This window comes from Triturus cristatus, chromosome 11, assembly GCF_964204655.1.
Source record: "Triturus cristatus chromosome 11, aTriCri1.1, whole genome shotgun sequence".
Classification (NCBI taxonomy): Eukaryota; Metazoa; Chordata; class Amphibia; order Caudata; family Salamandridae; genus Triturus; species Triturus cristatus.
In genome coordinates, this window is record NC_140594.1 from 212,547,773 (window position 1) to 212,567,033 (window position 19,261).

Genomic DNA, 19,261 nt, shown 5'->3' on the forward strand with positions numbered 1-19,261 from the left:
GGTTTCACCTTTCTCTACGTTCGCCTTTCACTTCCGGGTCACCTGGGTCGTTTTAACCAAACACGCGCAAACACAGGCACTCTCGTTAGACCAGAGACAGTTAATTCGTTTTTGAAACGCCATTCGGGTAAGTGTCGGTACCACTATTGTATTTTCTACTTCACTTGTCGGTCGATTTTCGCGAGTGTAAAACACCGTTGTATTTTTCAGTATTACCGTCTTTTATCTTCAATGAGCGTCCGGTTCACCTAAAACTCATTGCCTCGTGAGTTTCTTCACTGTTAGTTCCTTTTACCCTAGTTGAGTTGCACTAGTATCATAGATGTCGGCACTTACCACTCACTTTTGTCATTTGACACACAAGGGTGAAGTCATGTGAGCGCTGTTTCGAACATTAATAGTCCACAAGTTTCGTTTTCACTACTTGTCTTGTTTTAACTGCATACTGATATACAACTTTCTTTGGCATTTCTCTTGGCGTTTCTCACTTAATTTCACCATCACATATCCTTTTACTACACGTATTACGTTGATACAGTCAGCATGATTTCACGCTTTTTGCACTGAACCACTCGTGTATGCTAACAGCTGATGCTGCTATTTGTGTACTGCCACTCCCTTTTGTCATTTGACACACAAGGGTGAAGTCACGTGAGCGCTGTTTCGAACATTAATAGTCCACAAGTTTCGTTTTCACTACTTGTCTTGTTTTAACTGCATACTGATATACAACTTTCTTTGACATTTCTCTTGGCGTTTCTCACTTAATTTCACCATCACATATCCTTTTACTACACGTATTACGTTGATACAGTCAGCATGATTTCACGCCTTTTGCACTGAACCACTCGTGTATGCTAACAGCTGATGCTGCTATTCGTGTACTGATACCCATTTTCTTCAACTTTGCAGACATTGATCCCCTGATGAAGGGCAGTCGCCCAAAATGCATTGGGCACAAGGGCATATGTACTAGTGATTCATTATCATGAGAAATTGAAACTGTCGTTATGATGGAATAACACATGACATTCTAACGATTCATTGAAGCATTGAATAAAATTTGAAGAATTTCTTTAAAAGGACCAATTGATTGATATTGCTTCTTTTGAGTGCTGGCTGGGGACGCCCCTCACACATGAGGTTAGTGCGCTTTTCCATTAGAACCAAGCTACAGCCACTTCAATGTGCTGTCCATCTGCCAAGTAACAAATTCTCAAGGTGTCATGTCCACTACACCCTTTGAAATTTGCCCAGTCGCAGTATGAAGAATAACGCTCACAGGCACAGAATCCATCAACCCCCTACTCATCTCCATCCACAGGATACAGCATCCTCCTGAAATCTGGTGCGATCAGTTTGCCAAGTTCTTCCAATCCCTCAACACTAAGCTTTTCATTGATTTCTGAGAGGGAACCTTGAAATAGATGAAGATCGCATTTCTTGAAGATCCCCGCCATGTACAGGATGCACTAATTGTTGGATCTCATCATTAATATTCCCTTACATGCACAAAGGCTTACTACAGCAAAAACCTTCCCACAGAAATGGCTGTGGACCAGAATCAAAGTCACTGCCACAATCAGAAGATGATAAAAGGCACTTTCCTGCATCTCTTGCTGGTGCAACTACATAAGTTGCTGCTTTATCTATATGTGCCTCCAGCAATCACTTTCCCAGAGAAGCAGTCTGAAACTGGTGATTTTTCTGTAAACAGGCGTGGGGATAACAAGCGGGCCAGCTTCAGCATCCTCTTTTCCTTTCTGAAGACTTGCTCCAGACACTGGAGCACAACCACAGCACTGTCAGTGGTATCTACGAAAAGCATTGCTGTACTCACAACTCGGGTGTGAACTGGGAACCTCTGCCCCACTGCTCAGCTAAGGGAGCCAATCCCAACCCACTGCTGAACTCAATTTTGCAGAAGGCAGTACCAGAAAAAGAACATCCTTGGATGTCCGACTCAAAACTGGAAACCTCCATCACAGATAAAACGGCATTCATCAAAACATTGCCTTTTCAAAAATTCTAGTGTGATCTGAGTACAGACAGTACATCAGGAACTGGTCACTGCATCACAGGAAGTTACAGGAAAGCAAATGTGATGGACAATGAATTCCTCAGGGCAGCAATGCTAGTAATTTGTGGGTATCTCTACAGCGTGCATGCTATGGCTGTAAAGCAGACATTGTGTACACTGCTGGGGGTGTGTGTGTGACCATCCATAGGTACGTGATGGCTATGTGTCTAGTCAGTGTTACTAACTGCGCACCAGCACTGCTACAGTGTGCTAGTAATTTCATTTCCAGTCTGGTTCCTCCCGACCCTGCCTCGTTTGTGAGCTGCGGTTCCATTCTTCAATGACATGACCAGTGTATGCCTGAAACGCAGAAACCTTCCTCGGTTTCTTGCACGCTTTATCTTTAGTGGCGAAGTTCTCTTTTTATTTCCATTTAACTCCTTAGTTTCTCGGGCCTTAAACACTGTTAAATGATGATTTATTGCTAATCTCGTCACAGGTGCTGGAAGGTTTGTGGAAGCCACTGTGTGTGTATGTGTGGCTCTGTGAGTGTGGCTCTGTGTGTGTGGCTATGTGTCTGCCTTTATGCGTGGTGGCTCTGTCTGTGTGTGGGTAACTGTGTGTGTAGGTGGCTCTGTGGGTGGCCCTATTTGTGTGTGGGTTGATCTGTGTGTGTGGGTGGCTCTGTGTGTGGGTGGCTCTGTGTGTGGGTGGCTGTGTGTGTGTGGCTCTGTGTGTGAGTGCAAATGCAATAGGTCTCGCATTGGAGAGTGATTAAGCTATTAACATTGTAAATAACAATGCCGTTTCTTTAAATGTTTTAAAAACAAAAACAAGAATAATGTCATGAGCAATGCCAACAGCTCTAACTTTAACAATGCCGAGACCATTGCATTGTAAATGCTTGTTCCTTAGATAATTAAACACAGCTACAGCCCAAACCGCTCAACAGATTTACACCAAATTTGGCAGAAAGTTAGACATTGGTCCAGAAAGAGTGCTTTTCCTGATTTAGTGTAAATCCGTTCAGTAGTTTTTGAACAATTAATGCTCAAAAACGTTGTATATATCACATTGCGGAGCCAACAGATCTCCTGCTAGCACATCAACAATTTGGTGGCAGCCATCTTAGGACTCGGGACTCTGTCCAAGGTCCAAAAACAAACACCCACAAAAAAGGCATATGAGGCAGGGTAGAGATACCCGTGGTGGGGTAAAAAATGCTTTCTTTTTTTTAAAAATACTGCTGCGAATTTGCGGTGGATCTATGAACTTGTAGCAATAAAAAAAAAAGCTCATGTCAAACCTCCTCCTCCCTGGAAGGCAGAGGACTGGGGCTCGGTACAGTTTTAAATTAGGGGAGGGGCTCAGGCCCCCTCTCCAAGAATCAAAGAAGCCCCAGAGACCCCATTCCCTAAGGCCGATATATTAATGAATGGGAAGGAGGCCACGTGGCCCCCTCACTCAGCCTAAAGAGACCCCAGGCACCCCATCCCACGGGGATGAATTCCTAAAAAAAGGGGAGGGGGACTGTGTGGTGCCCCTCCGCCAGCCTAAAAAGTCCCCGGGGACCCAATACCACAGGGACGAATTCTTAAGCAATGGCGAGGGAACTGCACAGCCCCCTGCCTGAGCCTAAAAAGGTCCAGGGGACCACATCCCGTGGGACCATGTGCCATTTAAAAGGGAGGGGGCAAGGAAGGCTCCCTCTCTGTGCCTCTAAAGGCCCCAATCCATGGTGCCAGCTAAGTTACTGTGTCCTGGGGAGCCCACCCCCAGGGCAGAGAAGTTCCCTGCCCGCACCAGCGCGGGCAGGGAATAATATGTTCACTCTCACCTGGCGGGAGCATTTTTAAATCTCCCGCCACGCAGGAGCAAACACGCCTTCCCTACTTCCAGCAGCATGGTCAGGGAAGGCATGTCTGCTAACACTCAGCAGGAACTTTAAACATGCTCTCACTGGCTGGGAGCAGAACTTCTATTTCCCTGCCCACAGTACATTTTTAGGGGAAACAGAGCAGATGTTGCTCTCACCTGGAGGGAGCATGTAAAAAGCAGTTGTTCCCTTTGGATGGGAGCAAGCACGCCAGCTGAGACCGCAGGGGTCCTGAGGCTCCCCCTCACAGCCCCCAACGTGCTGCTTTGTGGGTGCCCCTTGTAAGCACCGGGGCATCTGCCTATAATTTAGAGAGGCTTTTGGGGGATGGGGTCCCAGGGGCCACAACGATCTCAGGAAGAGGGGCCGTGTGCCACCCTCCCCTTTATAATGAAATGCCGGCCCAATGATGGGGTCTCCTACCCATTATCATATGTTGCCCTCAGGTATGGGGACCCCAGGCCTCATAAAGCTTGGGAAGAGGGGGCCCCACTGCTTTCTCCTGTTTGCCATATGCAAGATGTATTTTTATTTTTTATTTTTTTAATTAAATTTGTTACTACAACAATACAGATCTGCATGCATTATTTGTACAATTACAATGCTTTTTCTATTTGGTTACTCGTTAAACATTCCCGTCTGGGTGCATATTTAATTCCACAACTTTACATGTCTTCACCGATTCACTATCACCTTCTGGGGGGGAGCAGATGTGCCCTCTGTGCACGTTCCACTTTCCCCACACCCTAGCCCATTTGCGGGGACATTTCCTATTCTCAAATGTGGCCTTCTCTGCTACCATGGCCATATCCATGTCCCTGCTCCATTGCGTTATTGTTGGTACTGTCCCCACTCCCCATTTTTGCGCTATGTTCCGTTTAGCTATCGTCAAACCAGTTGTAGCCCAGAGGCGTTTGTCGTGGGTAAGATCCGTCGGACTCCATACATTGAGAATACAGCACTGAGGTTCAAGTGGGACCTGTTTCTCGGTGACTTCTGCTATTTCGCTTACCACCGCCTCCCAGTAAGGCACCAATTTGGGGCATTCCCATAAGGTGTGATAGTAGGTACCTATGTCCCCACAGAGACGCAGACAGCTTGGGTCTGTGTCCCTTCCCATCTTGTGTAATACTGTTCATGTGTAATAGGTCCTGTGTAGTATTTTAAACTGCACCAGTCGCAGTCTGGAGGGGATTGCTACTTCTTTTGGTGAGGCAAGCGCCTCGCGCCAATCAGGGTCGTCCATGTCTCCCACGTCAGACTGCCAAAGTTCCCTGAGTCGGGCGAGTGGGTCCGGATGGTTGTTAATGATTTTTTTTATATGTCAGTGACGTCGCTTTTTTGTAGAGGTGGTCGGTAAGTAGTCGGTCCTCTAAAGGGGAGGATTCCAGAAGTGTCTCCTCCATGAGGATAGCTGTTTCAATTGCGTGTTTAATTTGCAAATATCTGAAGTGTTCTCCTGGAGCCATGGAATACTGTTCTTGCAGGTGAGTGAAGCTGACAAGTTTCCCTTTATGCCAAATATCCCCCAATCGGGACATACCGATCAGATCCCACTTTTGAAACCCTTTACTATTGCCCAGTGTCCCAAATTTGCGTGTGTCCCATAAGGGTGTGTGTTTCGTAAGTTTGTCAGTCCAACCCAAGTGTCTGTTTGCCAGATGCGGATGGTGTGCGATGCTGGGCCGATAAGGTTATGGGCTTTCTGAGTCTTGTAGAGCGCTCTATTAACACCGCCTCTCCCTAGAGCCATTCTGTTGAGGTGGCAGGTTGGGTCCGTGTCCGGCACATGAAGCCATTGATTAATGACAGTAAGTTGTGAAGCCCAGTAGTATGCTTTAATATCAGGGAGGGCGATCCTGCCATCATACCAGCTCCTCACCAGTTTAGTCTCTGCCACTCTTGCCGGTTTACTATCCCATAGGAGAGCCGCCACCTCCGAGTTAACTGCTTTAAAATAGGAGTCATGGACTGGATATGGAGGGTTATGCAGGGCATATAAAAATCTGGGCAGAGCCATCATTTTAAAGAGGGCCGCTCTACCTAGCAGGGTGAGTGGAAGTGTCTTCCAATGCCGAATTTCACGTTTCAGTTGTTGCAGAGGGGCCTGTAAATTGAGTGTTAGGAATGTGTCGCTATCGGAGGTTATGTATATACCAAGGTACTTAAAACTGTCCGTGACTATTTGGACCTTGCAGCCTCTCGGTAGACGTGGGGGTAGTCCATGTAATATGTATAGCACTAAATTATCCCAATTGATGGTATATCTCGAGACAGAGCCATACACCGCTCAGATATTGAGTATCGCATTTAGTGATCTCATAGGCGAGGCGATATATAATAATACATTGTCCGCGTATAGAGAGATACGATCTTCCCAGTCCCCCCTCCATTTTAGACCGCGAACCATGGGGTCTCATCGTATCCACGCCGCCAGTGGTTCGAGAACTAATGCAAACAATAAGGGCGATAATGGGCAGCCCTGTCTCGTTCCTTTGCATAGGGTGAATTCTCTCGATATGTGATCATTAGCTACTACGTGTGCCACCGGGTCCGTGTAGAGTAAACGTACCCATGAACAGAACTTCGGTCCGAACCCTGAGTGTTGAAGGACTGCGAACCAAAAAGGCCCATTCCACCGAATCAAAGGCCATCCGTGCGTCCAGGCAGAGGATCGCAGCGTCTTCCTGGATAGTATGTTTTCCACCTAGTACGCCATGAAGGCGTCTAAGGTTCAGGGCTGTGTTTCTGCCAGGCATGAAACTGGATTGATCTGGGTGGATCAATGTGTGAAGATGGGGAGTGAGTCTGAGCGCAAGTGTTTTGGCTAAGATTTTCCCTTCGGCATTAATTAAGGATATTGGACGGTACGACGTGCATTCCTCTGCCGGTTTACGAGGCTTATGGATGGCCACAATCTTTGCCAGTTGTTGATCTCTAGGGAGTGTCCCTACGTCGCAACTAGCTTCAAACATTTTTAACAAATATGGGGCTATCTTCTCTGCTGTGTGTTTGTACAATTCTATTGGTATTCCGTTAGGACCATTGGCTTTACCCAATTGTATTTTGGAAATGGCTACTTTGAGTTCATCTACCGTGATGTCGGCTTCTAGACTTATGGCTTCTTGTGGCGTGAGCCGTGGCATTTGAATATCGTGAAGGAATGTAAGCGCTTCTCGTACAGTGGTAGTATTTGTGGAGGTGTATACTTGTTCGAAGTGTCGTGCCAGCGTGTCCACAATGTGTTGTGGGTCTGTCGTGAGTACATCGCTGTCAGTTCTAATAGGCGCTATCCACCTACGCAAGATGTATTTTTAACTCAGATTCTTGGACTCAGAACTGCTCACCAGGTACAGTTGATTGTGCAGTTAGAGGCAATCCTGCGTTCCAAAGGCATGACCCACCCATACTTAACAGAGTGGCTGTCCTCTTGATGTATATTTGCAAACAGTGCTTAATATGAGCCGGTGGTTGCTGTTGGGGAAAGAAAGCAAAAGAAAGGAAAACACTAGGTGAAAGCAGGAACTACTAGAGTGATATAAAAGAGAAGGGGGTGTCTCATGATGAGTTAATTAGGCATGATGCGGATTCAAGACTATGCAGCCATGGTATTTGGGCCCCAGCATGTCATAGGGCCACCACGGGCTGTAGGCAGAGTTTATCAGCACTCATTGTTTTACAAATTAGGCACTGTATAAAATCATGGAAGGGTGTCTCCAGAAAGCCCTGATGTAGTATAAATACTTCATGGTAGCCATGGAGCCCCACACCCAGCAGCTTTAGTGCATTTTCGTTTACCTGTGTGCTGTCCCCCAGCAAGGAGCCAGATTTGTTTTTATTTTATCTTAGGCTTAGAAAAAAATCCAAACTGCACGGGCTGCTTGCTGCAGCACGAACTGTGTTTCTGTGCCCCAGCAGGGAGCCAGTCACTGTTTGCATTTTTTCTTAAGGCCTTATTACGAGCACGGCAGTCCTGGGATTGACATACTTGTGGTGGCGACCCGACTTTCATGGCCTGCCCACCTTATTAAGAGTGCGTGGTCGGACAGCTAGCAGCCCGCCACAACACCGCCAGCACCCCCAGGATCCTGGATCCCACGGTGCCGGCGGTGTTGCAAATGAGGAGGAATTGAGGCTGTGCCGATCCCAGCACTGCCATCCAAATTGCGACTTGCCCTTCTGCAAGCCTTTTCATGGTGGTGTTCCCACCATGAAAAAGCTGGCGGAAGGGCAAGGAGGGGCCCTCCCAACAAGGCCCCATGGCAAATCTGCCCATGGCAGTGGGTGTAGGGGCACAAATTGAATGGTCTTGCATGCACTGTGTGGCATGCACGACATGGTGCATGCCACACTGTGCATGGACGAGCATTCGGTGCTATCACAGCGGCATTATGCTGTATAGGCTCTTCTATGATTCTAACATACCACCGACGTGAGACCACCACAGCACCGCCCATCTGGGCAGGCTCACCATGGCCTTGGCGGTCTTCCTGGGAAAGCAACAGTGGCAGTCCCAGCTGAAGACCACCTAAGTGGTAATAAGGCCTTATGCTAAGAAAAAGATCAAATAGTGTTTTGATTCTTGCGTGGGCAAAGTACTGTAGGTGGCAAAAGAACAGCGGGTCTCAATGTTTTCACCTCAAAAGTTTTGCTCAGTATTCATATCCTCAAACATGCTATTCCATTATGCCCAACAGAGTTTTCCTCTAACAGACATGTATATTGTTTGTCTTTTGTTCGAAAGCCCATGATAATCAAATTCAGTAATCAAGCCATGATTTACAATGTTATTTTACTGTGTACCAAACAGACATCACTTGATAACAACACATCTAATGAATAGAAATTGGGGCGAATAAAGTCCATATATTTTTTTAAATGTACCTAAATACTTCCCAAATTCTGAATTACCCTCAGTGTCAGGGGTTCGTAGGAAGTTTTTGCAATGTGTTTTTGGTGTACACTGCTTTACAATATGAAGCGAAAAATATAGTGGGATTCAATAGATGATAGCAAATTTTGTACCATCATCCATCACCACACATCTCTCAATTAAAATGATATCCCACAAGTTGTACTGCCCAGAACAGCAAATGCCAAAGAACGCAACCAAGGAAAGTTCTTGACTTTAGCTTGGAATTTGCTTGATTTGGGGACTGTGGTTAACTACAGTATTTTGACCAGTGGTCAGCCGATAACTAGGGAAATCTACCAACCCCAGACATTTATACAAGAAACGTTTCTGGATAATGTGGCTTGTGGTAATGCCACCACATTTTTACTTACCCAAAATTCCCTGAAAATGTCAGATATTGGTTACAAAAATTGTGCAATATAGCTTTTGGGACCATTGTCGATATTTGCTAAGTTAGCATGAGCTTCACTGCCATGAGGCTGCTTTTGTGCACGACACTGCAAGCATATATTTTGCAAGACTCTGTTTGTGCCCCTTTCACATGAGAACTGTCTGCTTTTCGCATTCTCTGCTGTGCTCTGAGGTTTAGTCTGCACACGATGTACAAGGTCGATCAACAATGCCCCTTGTTATTCTGTTCTGGTCAGTCCCTCATACCTAAACATAACATACTACCCACAGCTGCACTACTGGAAATCGTGTGCTTTAATATTGCAAGCTAAACATGTTTTGACACACTTGGAGAGACACCTTTCCAGAGAGAAGAGTTGTGCTTGTCCTGCGATGTGAACCTTTCATCTCGGCCTTGAGGTATGGGGTCTGCTGACAAAGGACAGAGGTCTTCCTTTTTATAATAAACTATTTCTTACAACGGGGTGGGTGGTTAGGTCTTTTAGTCCTTTTTCCACTGTCTTTATAAAATGATATCACCGTTTGTATTCTATGGAATTGTGACAATGCTGACTATATTGTGTTTATGCATTTTGCTGCTAGTAACGGCATGTGTACTGTACCATAGAGCGTGTTAGTTGAAATAAAGATTTTAAACTATACCACGTCTCTGATTGCTCACATTTTGGACAAGTATGAGTGAGTGAGCGAAAGAGTTGTCTGGTTCCCGCAATTCCCAAGAGAGAGTGACATGTTCTGGGTTGTCTAATCATTGGTAGCTTCGCTGTAGTTGGAGAACGAATGAGACACTATAGCTAGTCGGTTTGGGATATTGGGTACTAATGTGGTAGGTTGGTGCACCCCTATTCACTGAGGTCCCGTTTTCCTGTACATAGTTCTGTATATGTGCAGAATCCCTGCAACAATTGAATTTGCTCAGATTTCTGTGAAAGTTCCAGCACTTGTGGGAAACAGCGAAAATCCTATTACCCAGTGCTTCTACACTTCTATCAATAAAAACAATGTCTTACGTGTGGGTTGGACTGTCATTAGTGACAAGAGAAAGTCAAATTTGTAGTTATGTAAAGCCGATATACTATCAGTGTGGTCTTCACATGGTCACAGATGTTGCCTTTTTCAGTTCTGTGCATTAAGTCCATCAACAAATGTGAGGCACTGTTTTTATTGAGAAAAGTGTGGGAACAATGGATGCCTTTCATAATTTGAAGGGAATTCTGGGTAATAAAATATGTTGGGATTCCTGCAAGCCACATCACCCTGGACTTTTCTGAGTTTTTAGTTTTCAGAAATGTCTGGGGTTGGTAGGTTCATATGGGTGCCCTTTGATCTGGGACCCAAATACTGCAGACATTCCCATCTCCTACGATCAAAAATAACCCCTGGGGTCTAATGTTGTTGGCCCTTCGCAAACCCATGGAAATGCCACACAGGTCTCACAACCACACAGATCAAGAGGAATACAGATGCAGGTCAAGCATTGGTAGGAATATGTGCCTAAATGCGGTTGACAAATGCAAAAAGAACAATTGATGGACAGAATGCAGAACAATGTCATACATTCACCCCAGTACAGAGATCTGGGCCTAAATCCATCGTTTTTTTGCTCAATATGCCATTCCAGTTTGGACCTAGCCATATGCAAACCAGTCTTGACCCTGCACCGAATGGGAACAGTCCAGCCCGAACTGCCTGGCCAGGTCCTCCCTGCACTGGCAACAAGCATCCTAGGACCGGTTTCGGGATTTCACTCCTCATCAGCCAGGATAGCTTGACTCCAGTGGCATGGAGAGCACGGGACCCATGTCTGGGCATTCTCGTTCCACTTGGGGTCACAAATGCAAAAAGAACAATTGATGGACAGAATGCAGAACAATGTCATACATTCACCCCAGTACAGAGATCTGGGCTCAAAACCATCGTTTTTTTGCTCACCATGCTATTCCAGTTTGGACCCAGCCATATGCAAATCAGTCTTGACCCTGCACCCAATGGGAACAGTCCAGCCCAAACTGCCAGGCCAGGTCCTCCCTGGACTGGAAACAAGCATCCTAGGACCGGTTTTGGGGTTTCACCCCTAATCAGCCAGGATAGCTTGACTCCAGTGGCATGGAGAGCACGGGACCCACGTCTGGGCATAGCCGTTCCTCTCGGGGTGGCAAATGCAAAAAGAACAATTAATGGACAGAATGCAGAACAATGTTATACATTCACCCCACTACAGAGATCTGGGCCTAAATCCATCGTAAATGCGGTTGACAGAAGGAAACACCATGGTTTAGGGAAAAATACTGACGATCTGACAGACTTTTTTTTTTAGTGCATTGTCCACTGAGCCTATCAGGTTAAGGGAGCTTATGCAACCAGCAAAAGAAATGTTATGATGCATAATTGTTAAAAATATATGGTTGTGGTATATTTCCATGCAACCCAGTGGTAACACCTGCAACCAAAAGACAGGTAGCCCAAACCGGCATTTTGTTTGCAGTTTCTTTCTAAATTTACAAAATGCATTGCACTCAGTTTATCTTCTGTGGACATGCTGAACCAATAGAAAATTGAACCATTTCAAGTGACGCCACTCCTAGGAGACCCACAGGAACAAAGTTTTAGGTAAGCCTTGGCAGGGTATGCTCCTACCTGAGGGAGACTGGAGTGAATTACCTTGGTTCGAGAAACAAATTACTAAAAACTAAAGAATGGCATGTCCAGTGTATACCACTGGCCATCCAGTCACAGCATGGGAGTCTGGTTAGCACAAAAATATTCCTTAGGTTATACAGAATTTGAAAATATATATCTTTTATCATTTCTATAGAGTCCTGACTTTGATATTTGCCATCAAATGAACCATGCACCAAAAACAGCGATTCTGCCACAATTTAGTACTCTCTGTTAATGTTATACAATAATTGTTTCATTGACATTTCCTAGGAAAATCCACACATTTGATATTGTCAGACTTCAAACTTTTAGAGCTGCGTTTCAATGCCTTATCTTATTAGATTTACCTTTGTATATTTGAGAAATGCAACAAAATATTGAGCAAATTTGTTACAAAAAGGACAAAAGTGCAATTTGTTTTATTGTAGCTTGAGGCAGCAATGAGAAATTAATGTAGGAAGGGCTACCAATACGTAGCACTTATTGTGTCTAAAAATATAGATCATATGGATGTACAAACAGAGCCCAAAAAGGTATATGTGTTTAAATAACTTCTTACTGATTTGTTCTTACAAAACTGTGGCACAGAGATGCACAGACTCCCCAGTCTTGAAGGGGTCAATGAGTGCCTCATTCATGCCGTATTCATCAACCACTTAATGGTCTATACACACATTATATGCAATGTTCTGCAAGAACAAGGGGTGGCAATACACCTGGAGTCCCACCTTGTGACATCTCCATGACTTATGTTCAAAAGCTCACTGTTCAGAGTTCAATGTGTGAGAAATATCCATATCAAAGACAAGGATTCTAAAGCTGTGTGGTAAGCTATCGGAGCAACTACTCTAGTTTCTTCTTAGGTGGCTTCATGAAGGTTGGCAATTGCTTCTCTTAAGGTCCAGTGGATCTCCATTTAAGTTGTCTTTCTGACTTAGAGGACCACAGCCAATTCATCACCAGATTATTAAAGGCTTTTTGGCTGTTGACTCTTCCATTGAGGGTCCTAGTTAAACTGTGTAAGTTATTTTCGGGGTTTCAAAAGTTGCAATCACCTCTAAACGTTTCGAACGTGCTGCGCCACAATCTACTGCTTTTGATATCAATCACATTTGTGGGGCATTTACCTGGTTTAGTCTCTTTGGTGAATGCAGTTTCATGCCTGCAAAAGTCCCGGGATGCCTTTGTTGTAAGGTCTGGCCCTACATTCTTGTGAAAAGCATTGTTATGGTTTCATCTAAAGCAAGTGACAGCACTCCCAGCGGGTGTGAAGGGGTTACTTTCTAGGACTGCACATCAGAAATGCGTCTTGGAGCATATAGAGACCTCATTGGGGAATTGTGAGTGTGATTGTAAATTTCCCAAATGTTTGAAGGGATCACAGTCTTTCAGTAGTCACTGGGACAGGTTGCTGATCATAAAAGCATGCTACCCAGCAGGGATGGGTAGTTTCCATTTGTACTTGAATGGTCACAATATGGATGGCGGTATCGTGGGCAGTGGCTCCTGGTGTACCCATGAAAGATGTTTGCTTGGCTGTAGCATCCTCGCCGATGTCCCCATGCCATTAAGAACAACAGATAGCGGAGTCTTCTGCTACTAAGATGGAATGTGCAGTGCTTCATGCCACTTTACAGAGAAATGTGTGCCTTTTGTGCCTTGAGTGCAGATAATGTTCTTATTTGTGATACTCCTATTAAAATTGCTACAAGGAACTCTTTTTACAAAGGCCTCTTTTGATATCTACTCATAGAGTAGATCCAAAGGCCTCTTTTGATATCTATTCGTAGAGAAGATACAAAGGACTCTTTTGATATCTACTCGTAGAGTAAACTTTGTAACAAGATTGACAGATGAGAGAAAAATGTATTGATTGCTCACTGTCAATCATTTTCCTTTTGTCTTCACGTTTCTGGGTGTGGGACTAGAAGCAGATATTATTTGATAATTAGAGTTAGCCCCACGGGGAGGGGTCTGTTAAAAGAGAGGGAAGACAAGAGGGAGTGTAATGATGATCACTGATAAGTGATCCAAGCATTATTTAGGTTTACCACCCATCTTTGCCCTGGCTTGACAAAATGATGGATAACTGCAGGTATTTATGTGATTTTTTTTTGTTTAAATTTCTTTATTAGTTTTACAAATTTCCATGTATTACAGCAGTTACAGATGGCTTAAATTGCATATATGAATATTTTACGAATGCTACTTGTCACAAACGTTTAACCTTAGTACTGCAAGTCACGTACCTGGTACTAAAAAAACAAACAGGGCAGCACTTGCTATAATAACATAGTGTTTCGTCAACAAACATTCGTCTAGAATGTACACAACACTGCTTGTAATAACACGTTAGTTCGTAGGGGGCAGAACAATAGGGTGGGGGGAAAAGGGGTGGGGGAATCGTATCTCACTGAATTACTATAGTATGCGCAGATGGTGTTGCTACTACTGTGCATGTCATATGTCACACCGCCCTTCCCGCCACCAACATTTCGTTTATTTATGTCTGTGTCAGTACCTGTTATCTTGGGTACTCGTCAGGTGTTACTGCGTGTGTGCTGTCTATGCTCCACTCCTGGATTTGTGCTCATTGGTGGGGGGGGGGGGCTCTAGCTACTGTTGGGTTCCCTCTGTGCGCTCTTGCATGCCGTTTGCTGTTTGGGATATCCCCTGCATCTCCAAGTGCTCCTGACACACGCCTTGGAGGTCTATGAGTATTGTGTCCCAGGCTACAGCTAGAGGTGTCTTACGTATGCCAATGGCATCTTCACGTCAGAGCACCAGTGATACCACGCCTTCACTGACGGGGGGGGTCAGAGGACTTCCAGCGTTTAGTGATGAGGCGCTTTGCTACTATACGTCCCAGGTCTATAAAGCGGGTTGTCACTTTATGTTTCTTATGCCGCCGATACAGCCCCATTAGGCACTCCTCCCAGTTCCATTCCAGTGTGCGGTCTGTGCAGCACGCCAAGTGTGTTGTGATGATCTCCCAATAGGTAGCCAGCTTGTTGCACGCCCACAGTATATGTATGAGATCTCCTCCCACCAGTTTGCAGGGAGGGCACCGTGAATCAACGCGATTAAATATTCTGTTGATTGAGGTCGGTGTCATGTAAGCTCTTTGTGTTATATATTATTCTATAAGCCTAAACCTGTCATTTCTCTGTATGTAGGTGGGGCTTTCTAAGATTGTTGCCCATTCCCGGTCCATGCTTTGTCTCTGTAGATCTGCATCCCAGTGCCCTTTCAATTTTTCTAGTGAGGCTGCTGCATGAGACCGTAGTGACTCTGCTAACCACCTGACAAGATGCCAACCCGCCCCCAATATATGCAGATACTGGAGTGTTAAGTGTGTTTTTGGCTCTTCTGTCATGTCACCCCAGATTAACCTCAACGTGCTGCGTGCATTAAAAACTGGCCCTGCACCGACACTGAAGAAATGGAAAGAGGACATGGACTGGTGTATGGTGAGAGAGAAAACAGTCTATGTAGCTCGGGGATGTCCCAAAAAATGGATTGCAATATGGTCTAAATGGAATGTTTATCGGGGGGAACTGTGCGAACCCCCATCTATCCCATCACCAGATGATCACTGTATGGTGTAAATCTCACTGCATAACTGGTAATTCTACACGCTATTACGAAAGTAATGTACTGATGCCTTTAAAGAACTGCAACTATGGTAATGTACGATACACTGTTCTGTATCGCATGACTCTTGTTGTTTGAGTTCAATAAACATAAATATTTAAAAAAAATAAAAAATAAATTTAAAAACTGGCCCTGCGGTAGGTTATATTAGTTCACAAGCGTGTTGAATGGAATCAGCTGCCCGTTTTGATATAAGTCCCCCATCGTCTGGAGTCCCGCATCATCCCATGTGCGCAGTTCCGCAGCTGTAGTTACTTGCTGCTGTCTCGGCGTGCCCAGTATCGGTATGGAGGGCGCATACGTGGTGACCGCTTGGTGAGTCGCAGAACTCGCCGGAAGCAAGCGTACGCTCCTTTCGGGTATTTATGTGATGTGATGTGATATTTCTATTACCTTCCTCTTTTTGGAAGCCATCGCAAAGCCATCGTAAAGTAGATATGTTTAATTAGCTTTGCCCAGACGAAGAGTAACCCTCTGTATTGAGGCAATTCAGTACATTATATAACATTGGATGATGTACCTGGTGGCAGCCTTGTCAATTACTTAATACAGCTTCAGAAAGATTCGGAAATAAATAGAGCAAGCTAATTTAGGGGCGCATTGTCCTGATAGGGAATGGAAAACTCTATGGGGAAATAGTGTTGATTTAAACTATAATTTTTAAATGATGCCTGTATTCGAAAGGTGTACATTTATTAACGTGAATTATTGAACTAATGATCTTTTTATTACATTGCATGTAATTCGCGAAAGTTTTGTAAAAATGTAATACAAAATAAAGTTTCCGACAGACTAGCATCCGTGTTAATTGGGGTAGCTTTTTTACTGAGGCTAAAAAATAGCTTTTTTCCTGGAGGTCGAGCCAGTCAACTGCTGCAGTGATCCGACGGGTACAAAATCCATTACTACAATTTCTGATGTTCTATGAAGATTTAAGTCCTGGTCACAGTCCAGGTTGCAGCGGGAAGCTTTCTTCTTCAGTAAATCTGATTTTACCATTGACGTTAATTGATCGTGGACATGGAATCTGAACTTCTCTCACCCAATAGAGGTGACTCCTTAAAAGAATGGATAAGGTAGATGCAAAGGGCGGTCTCGAAAAGCTTATAATGATGCTGCATATGTATGTTTGTTCATGCCAGATTTATGGGGTGTCTTCAATTAACTCCAACAAACACACGTGTGCATTCATGTATACACACGTTCATTCATGTGTGTGTGTGTGTGTGTGCACCTGCAGGCACTGAAGAGGCAATATGATTGCTAAAAACAAACAGGCAATTAGACTATTGGTTTTGAGGAGGGGGCACTGGAAGGAGGGCAAAGTCCTCAATATTGACTTTGTATGCACATGATGACCACATTTCGAATGACGAACTATTGTCGCTAAATATCCATATTATGAACTGCCAATCAGTGATGTGGTTTACACACCTGAAATAGGTATGCTGAAGTATATGTATGCTGACAGCATCCATTTCAAGGAAAGTATAGGGGATATGCTGATGCTACATCACCTTTGAGAAATATCTATTTTTGGTTGTTCATATGAAAGATACATTGAAAGTATATAGGAAAAAAATGAATAAAAATACTGACAGAATATCAACATGAAATTTAATTGACTTGTTGAAAATTTCTAAAACTAGCCAAATCTGCTTTGCACTTCTAGTTGGATTGGGTTATTTTCCTGCTCTTCCGACAATCCTAGCATATTTGAGGGCATGGCGTCTTAAGGGCGAAGCTAGAATCTTCTTAGGAAGAATTTTGTTTATGCGTGGGAGATACATTGGACGTCGATGTTTTTGTATAATACATTATAAACTTTATGTTTTCATATACTGCCCTTGAGGCTGCCCCAGAATTATCCTTTAATCCATATAGAGATATTAATAATTTGCTACCCCATAATACCCCATAATACCTACATGTATAACCTATCATGGAATGAGTTAGGTCTCGCTTTAAAAATGGTTTCTCGTTTGTAGCCTTCTAACTGACTTGAAAGTGAATGGCGGTGTATTGCTTAGAACTTATTTTCAATTTGTGATTATTTTTAAATTGGCATAAGATATTGTCACACATCTGTTTGCATGTGGTATTACATGTATGACTTATCATTTTGTGTATTTCTTGCTTCTGAAAAAAATAAGACAAACCTGCCGTTTTTTAAATCTGACAAATACAAAGAAAATGTTCTTCCTTTTTTTCCAGCTTCTTACACCATTGGATGTAGAACTTTCGTATTATGCTCGGGATGCTGTAGCAAAAGCAATTTATGGAAGGACATTTAACTGGCTGGTCAACAAAATCAATGGATCATTAGCCAACAAGGTGAGCGAATGAAAAATGCATTAAAGTTGGCATGTCAAGGAACCCGAGAAACTTTATCGCGGTAGTCAAGCAAAAATGAGGCTATTGTTATTTTACACTAAAGTTGTGAAGGTAGTGTTACTTTTAAAACAGACTAATATATTTATCGTTATCACAAGAAACGTAACAGCTGTGGCAACAAATTAAATATTTTTAAAAGCTAACCATCCAAGTTTGTCAACACAATAGAACAAAAGGTAAAATCATTAAAAAAAGGTTTTTAATTGCTTCAGTGATCTGACTTTGATTTTCATTAGAGCAAAAGGACTCGTCATTTTTATACGTGACGAGTTGGTAGTCAACCACTGAAAAATGGGGTTCGCTTCACGTTTCACAAATGCCATTCCTTCATCTTCTCGACACTGTGACAAGTCTTAAACACTTCCTTAAAAATTCTAAGGATTCTCACTCGGAGGGACGCTGAAGTTGCTCACGGTTCTGACGTTTGGCTTATTTCTAATTTTATTCCTGGCTCATGGCGAGAACAGAATGTGTCTTTTTTAAACAATACCCCTGCTGTTTCATTCACTTTCACAGTGTGTTCAAATTGAACAGCTCATTCGCTTTTTATATCTAAATAATCTGTAGCAGATAAGCCATTATGTTTTAGATCTAGGCGGCCGGGTTATTACGTCACAATGGTGACGGAGTAACCCGTCCTCCAAGATCTAAATCTGGCCTTTAGCTGAGACTCCGAGGGGAACACATCTTTAAAGGGATTTTTACAAACTGGGGCTGAATGAAATCCTCACATAGATAACATTGCTGCCAAATTGTGAATGAATCTATTTTATTCCCTTCCCCGGCACTTCCGTTTTCATCTTTATTATTGCCCCCTTGAAATATGCGAGTTCAAGATGCGTGCTGTACAAAAACTTCTCGTGTTTAATGAACTAGATTTTAATGTTACTCTAAATATAATAAGACTCTAGGCAACATTCGGAGTATGCAGTGTTTTAACTCATGTTTAAAACGAGCACTTTTAATAACTTCCTCTCAATTGGGAGGTGACGCGCTAAAGAAATGCACTCTTTTGAATTCTGAAGAGACATTATTGCACTTCTACATCATGTTTACTGTATGATTAACATGCCAAACATTTTCCCGACTCGGCCACTGGCTCGTATGCGCTTGGCTCGTCTCCGGCTGGCTCTACCTGCTAAGTAATATATTGATATATTGGCTGGCGCACCTCTAACAAAGAGAGATGAATGGATACATGACAGCGAGCCCGGTAGATGGTAGAGAAATAGACTGGTGCAGACAAACAGGCAAAGTCAGTCTGCATTGCCTCACGTTAGAATCATCACTTTTAATAACCTGGAAATCTGCCGGCAACTCCCTCATGCCC

General features: G+C 43.8%; 1 protein-coding gene across 1 annotated transcript in view; it reads left to right on the forward strand.

The window, feature by feature from the left end:
- Positions 1–19,261, forward strand: part of MYO1H (myosin IH) — a 606,720-nt gene that overhangs the window by 196,828 nt on the left and 390,631 nt on the right. The window contains exon 11 of the mRNA XM_085633501.1: positions 17,752–17,871. Within this exon, the coding sequence (XP_085489627.1) occupies positions 17,752–17,871 (120 nt within the window). The remainder of the gene's footprint in view (positions 1–17,751; positions 17,872–19,261) is intronic.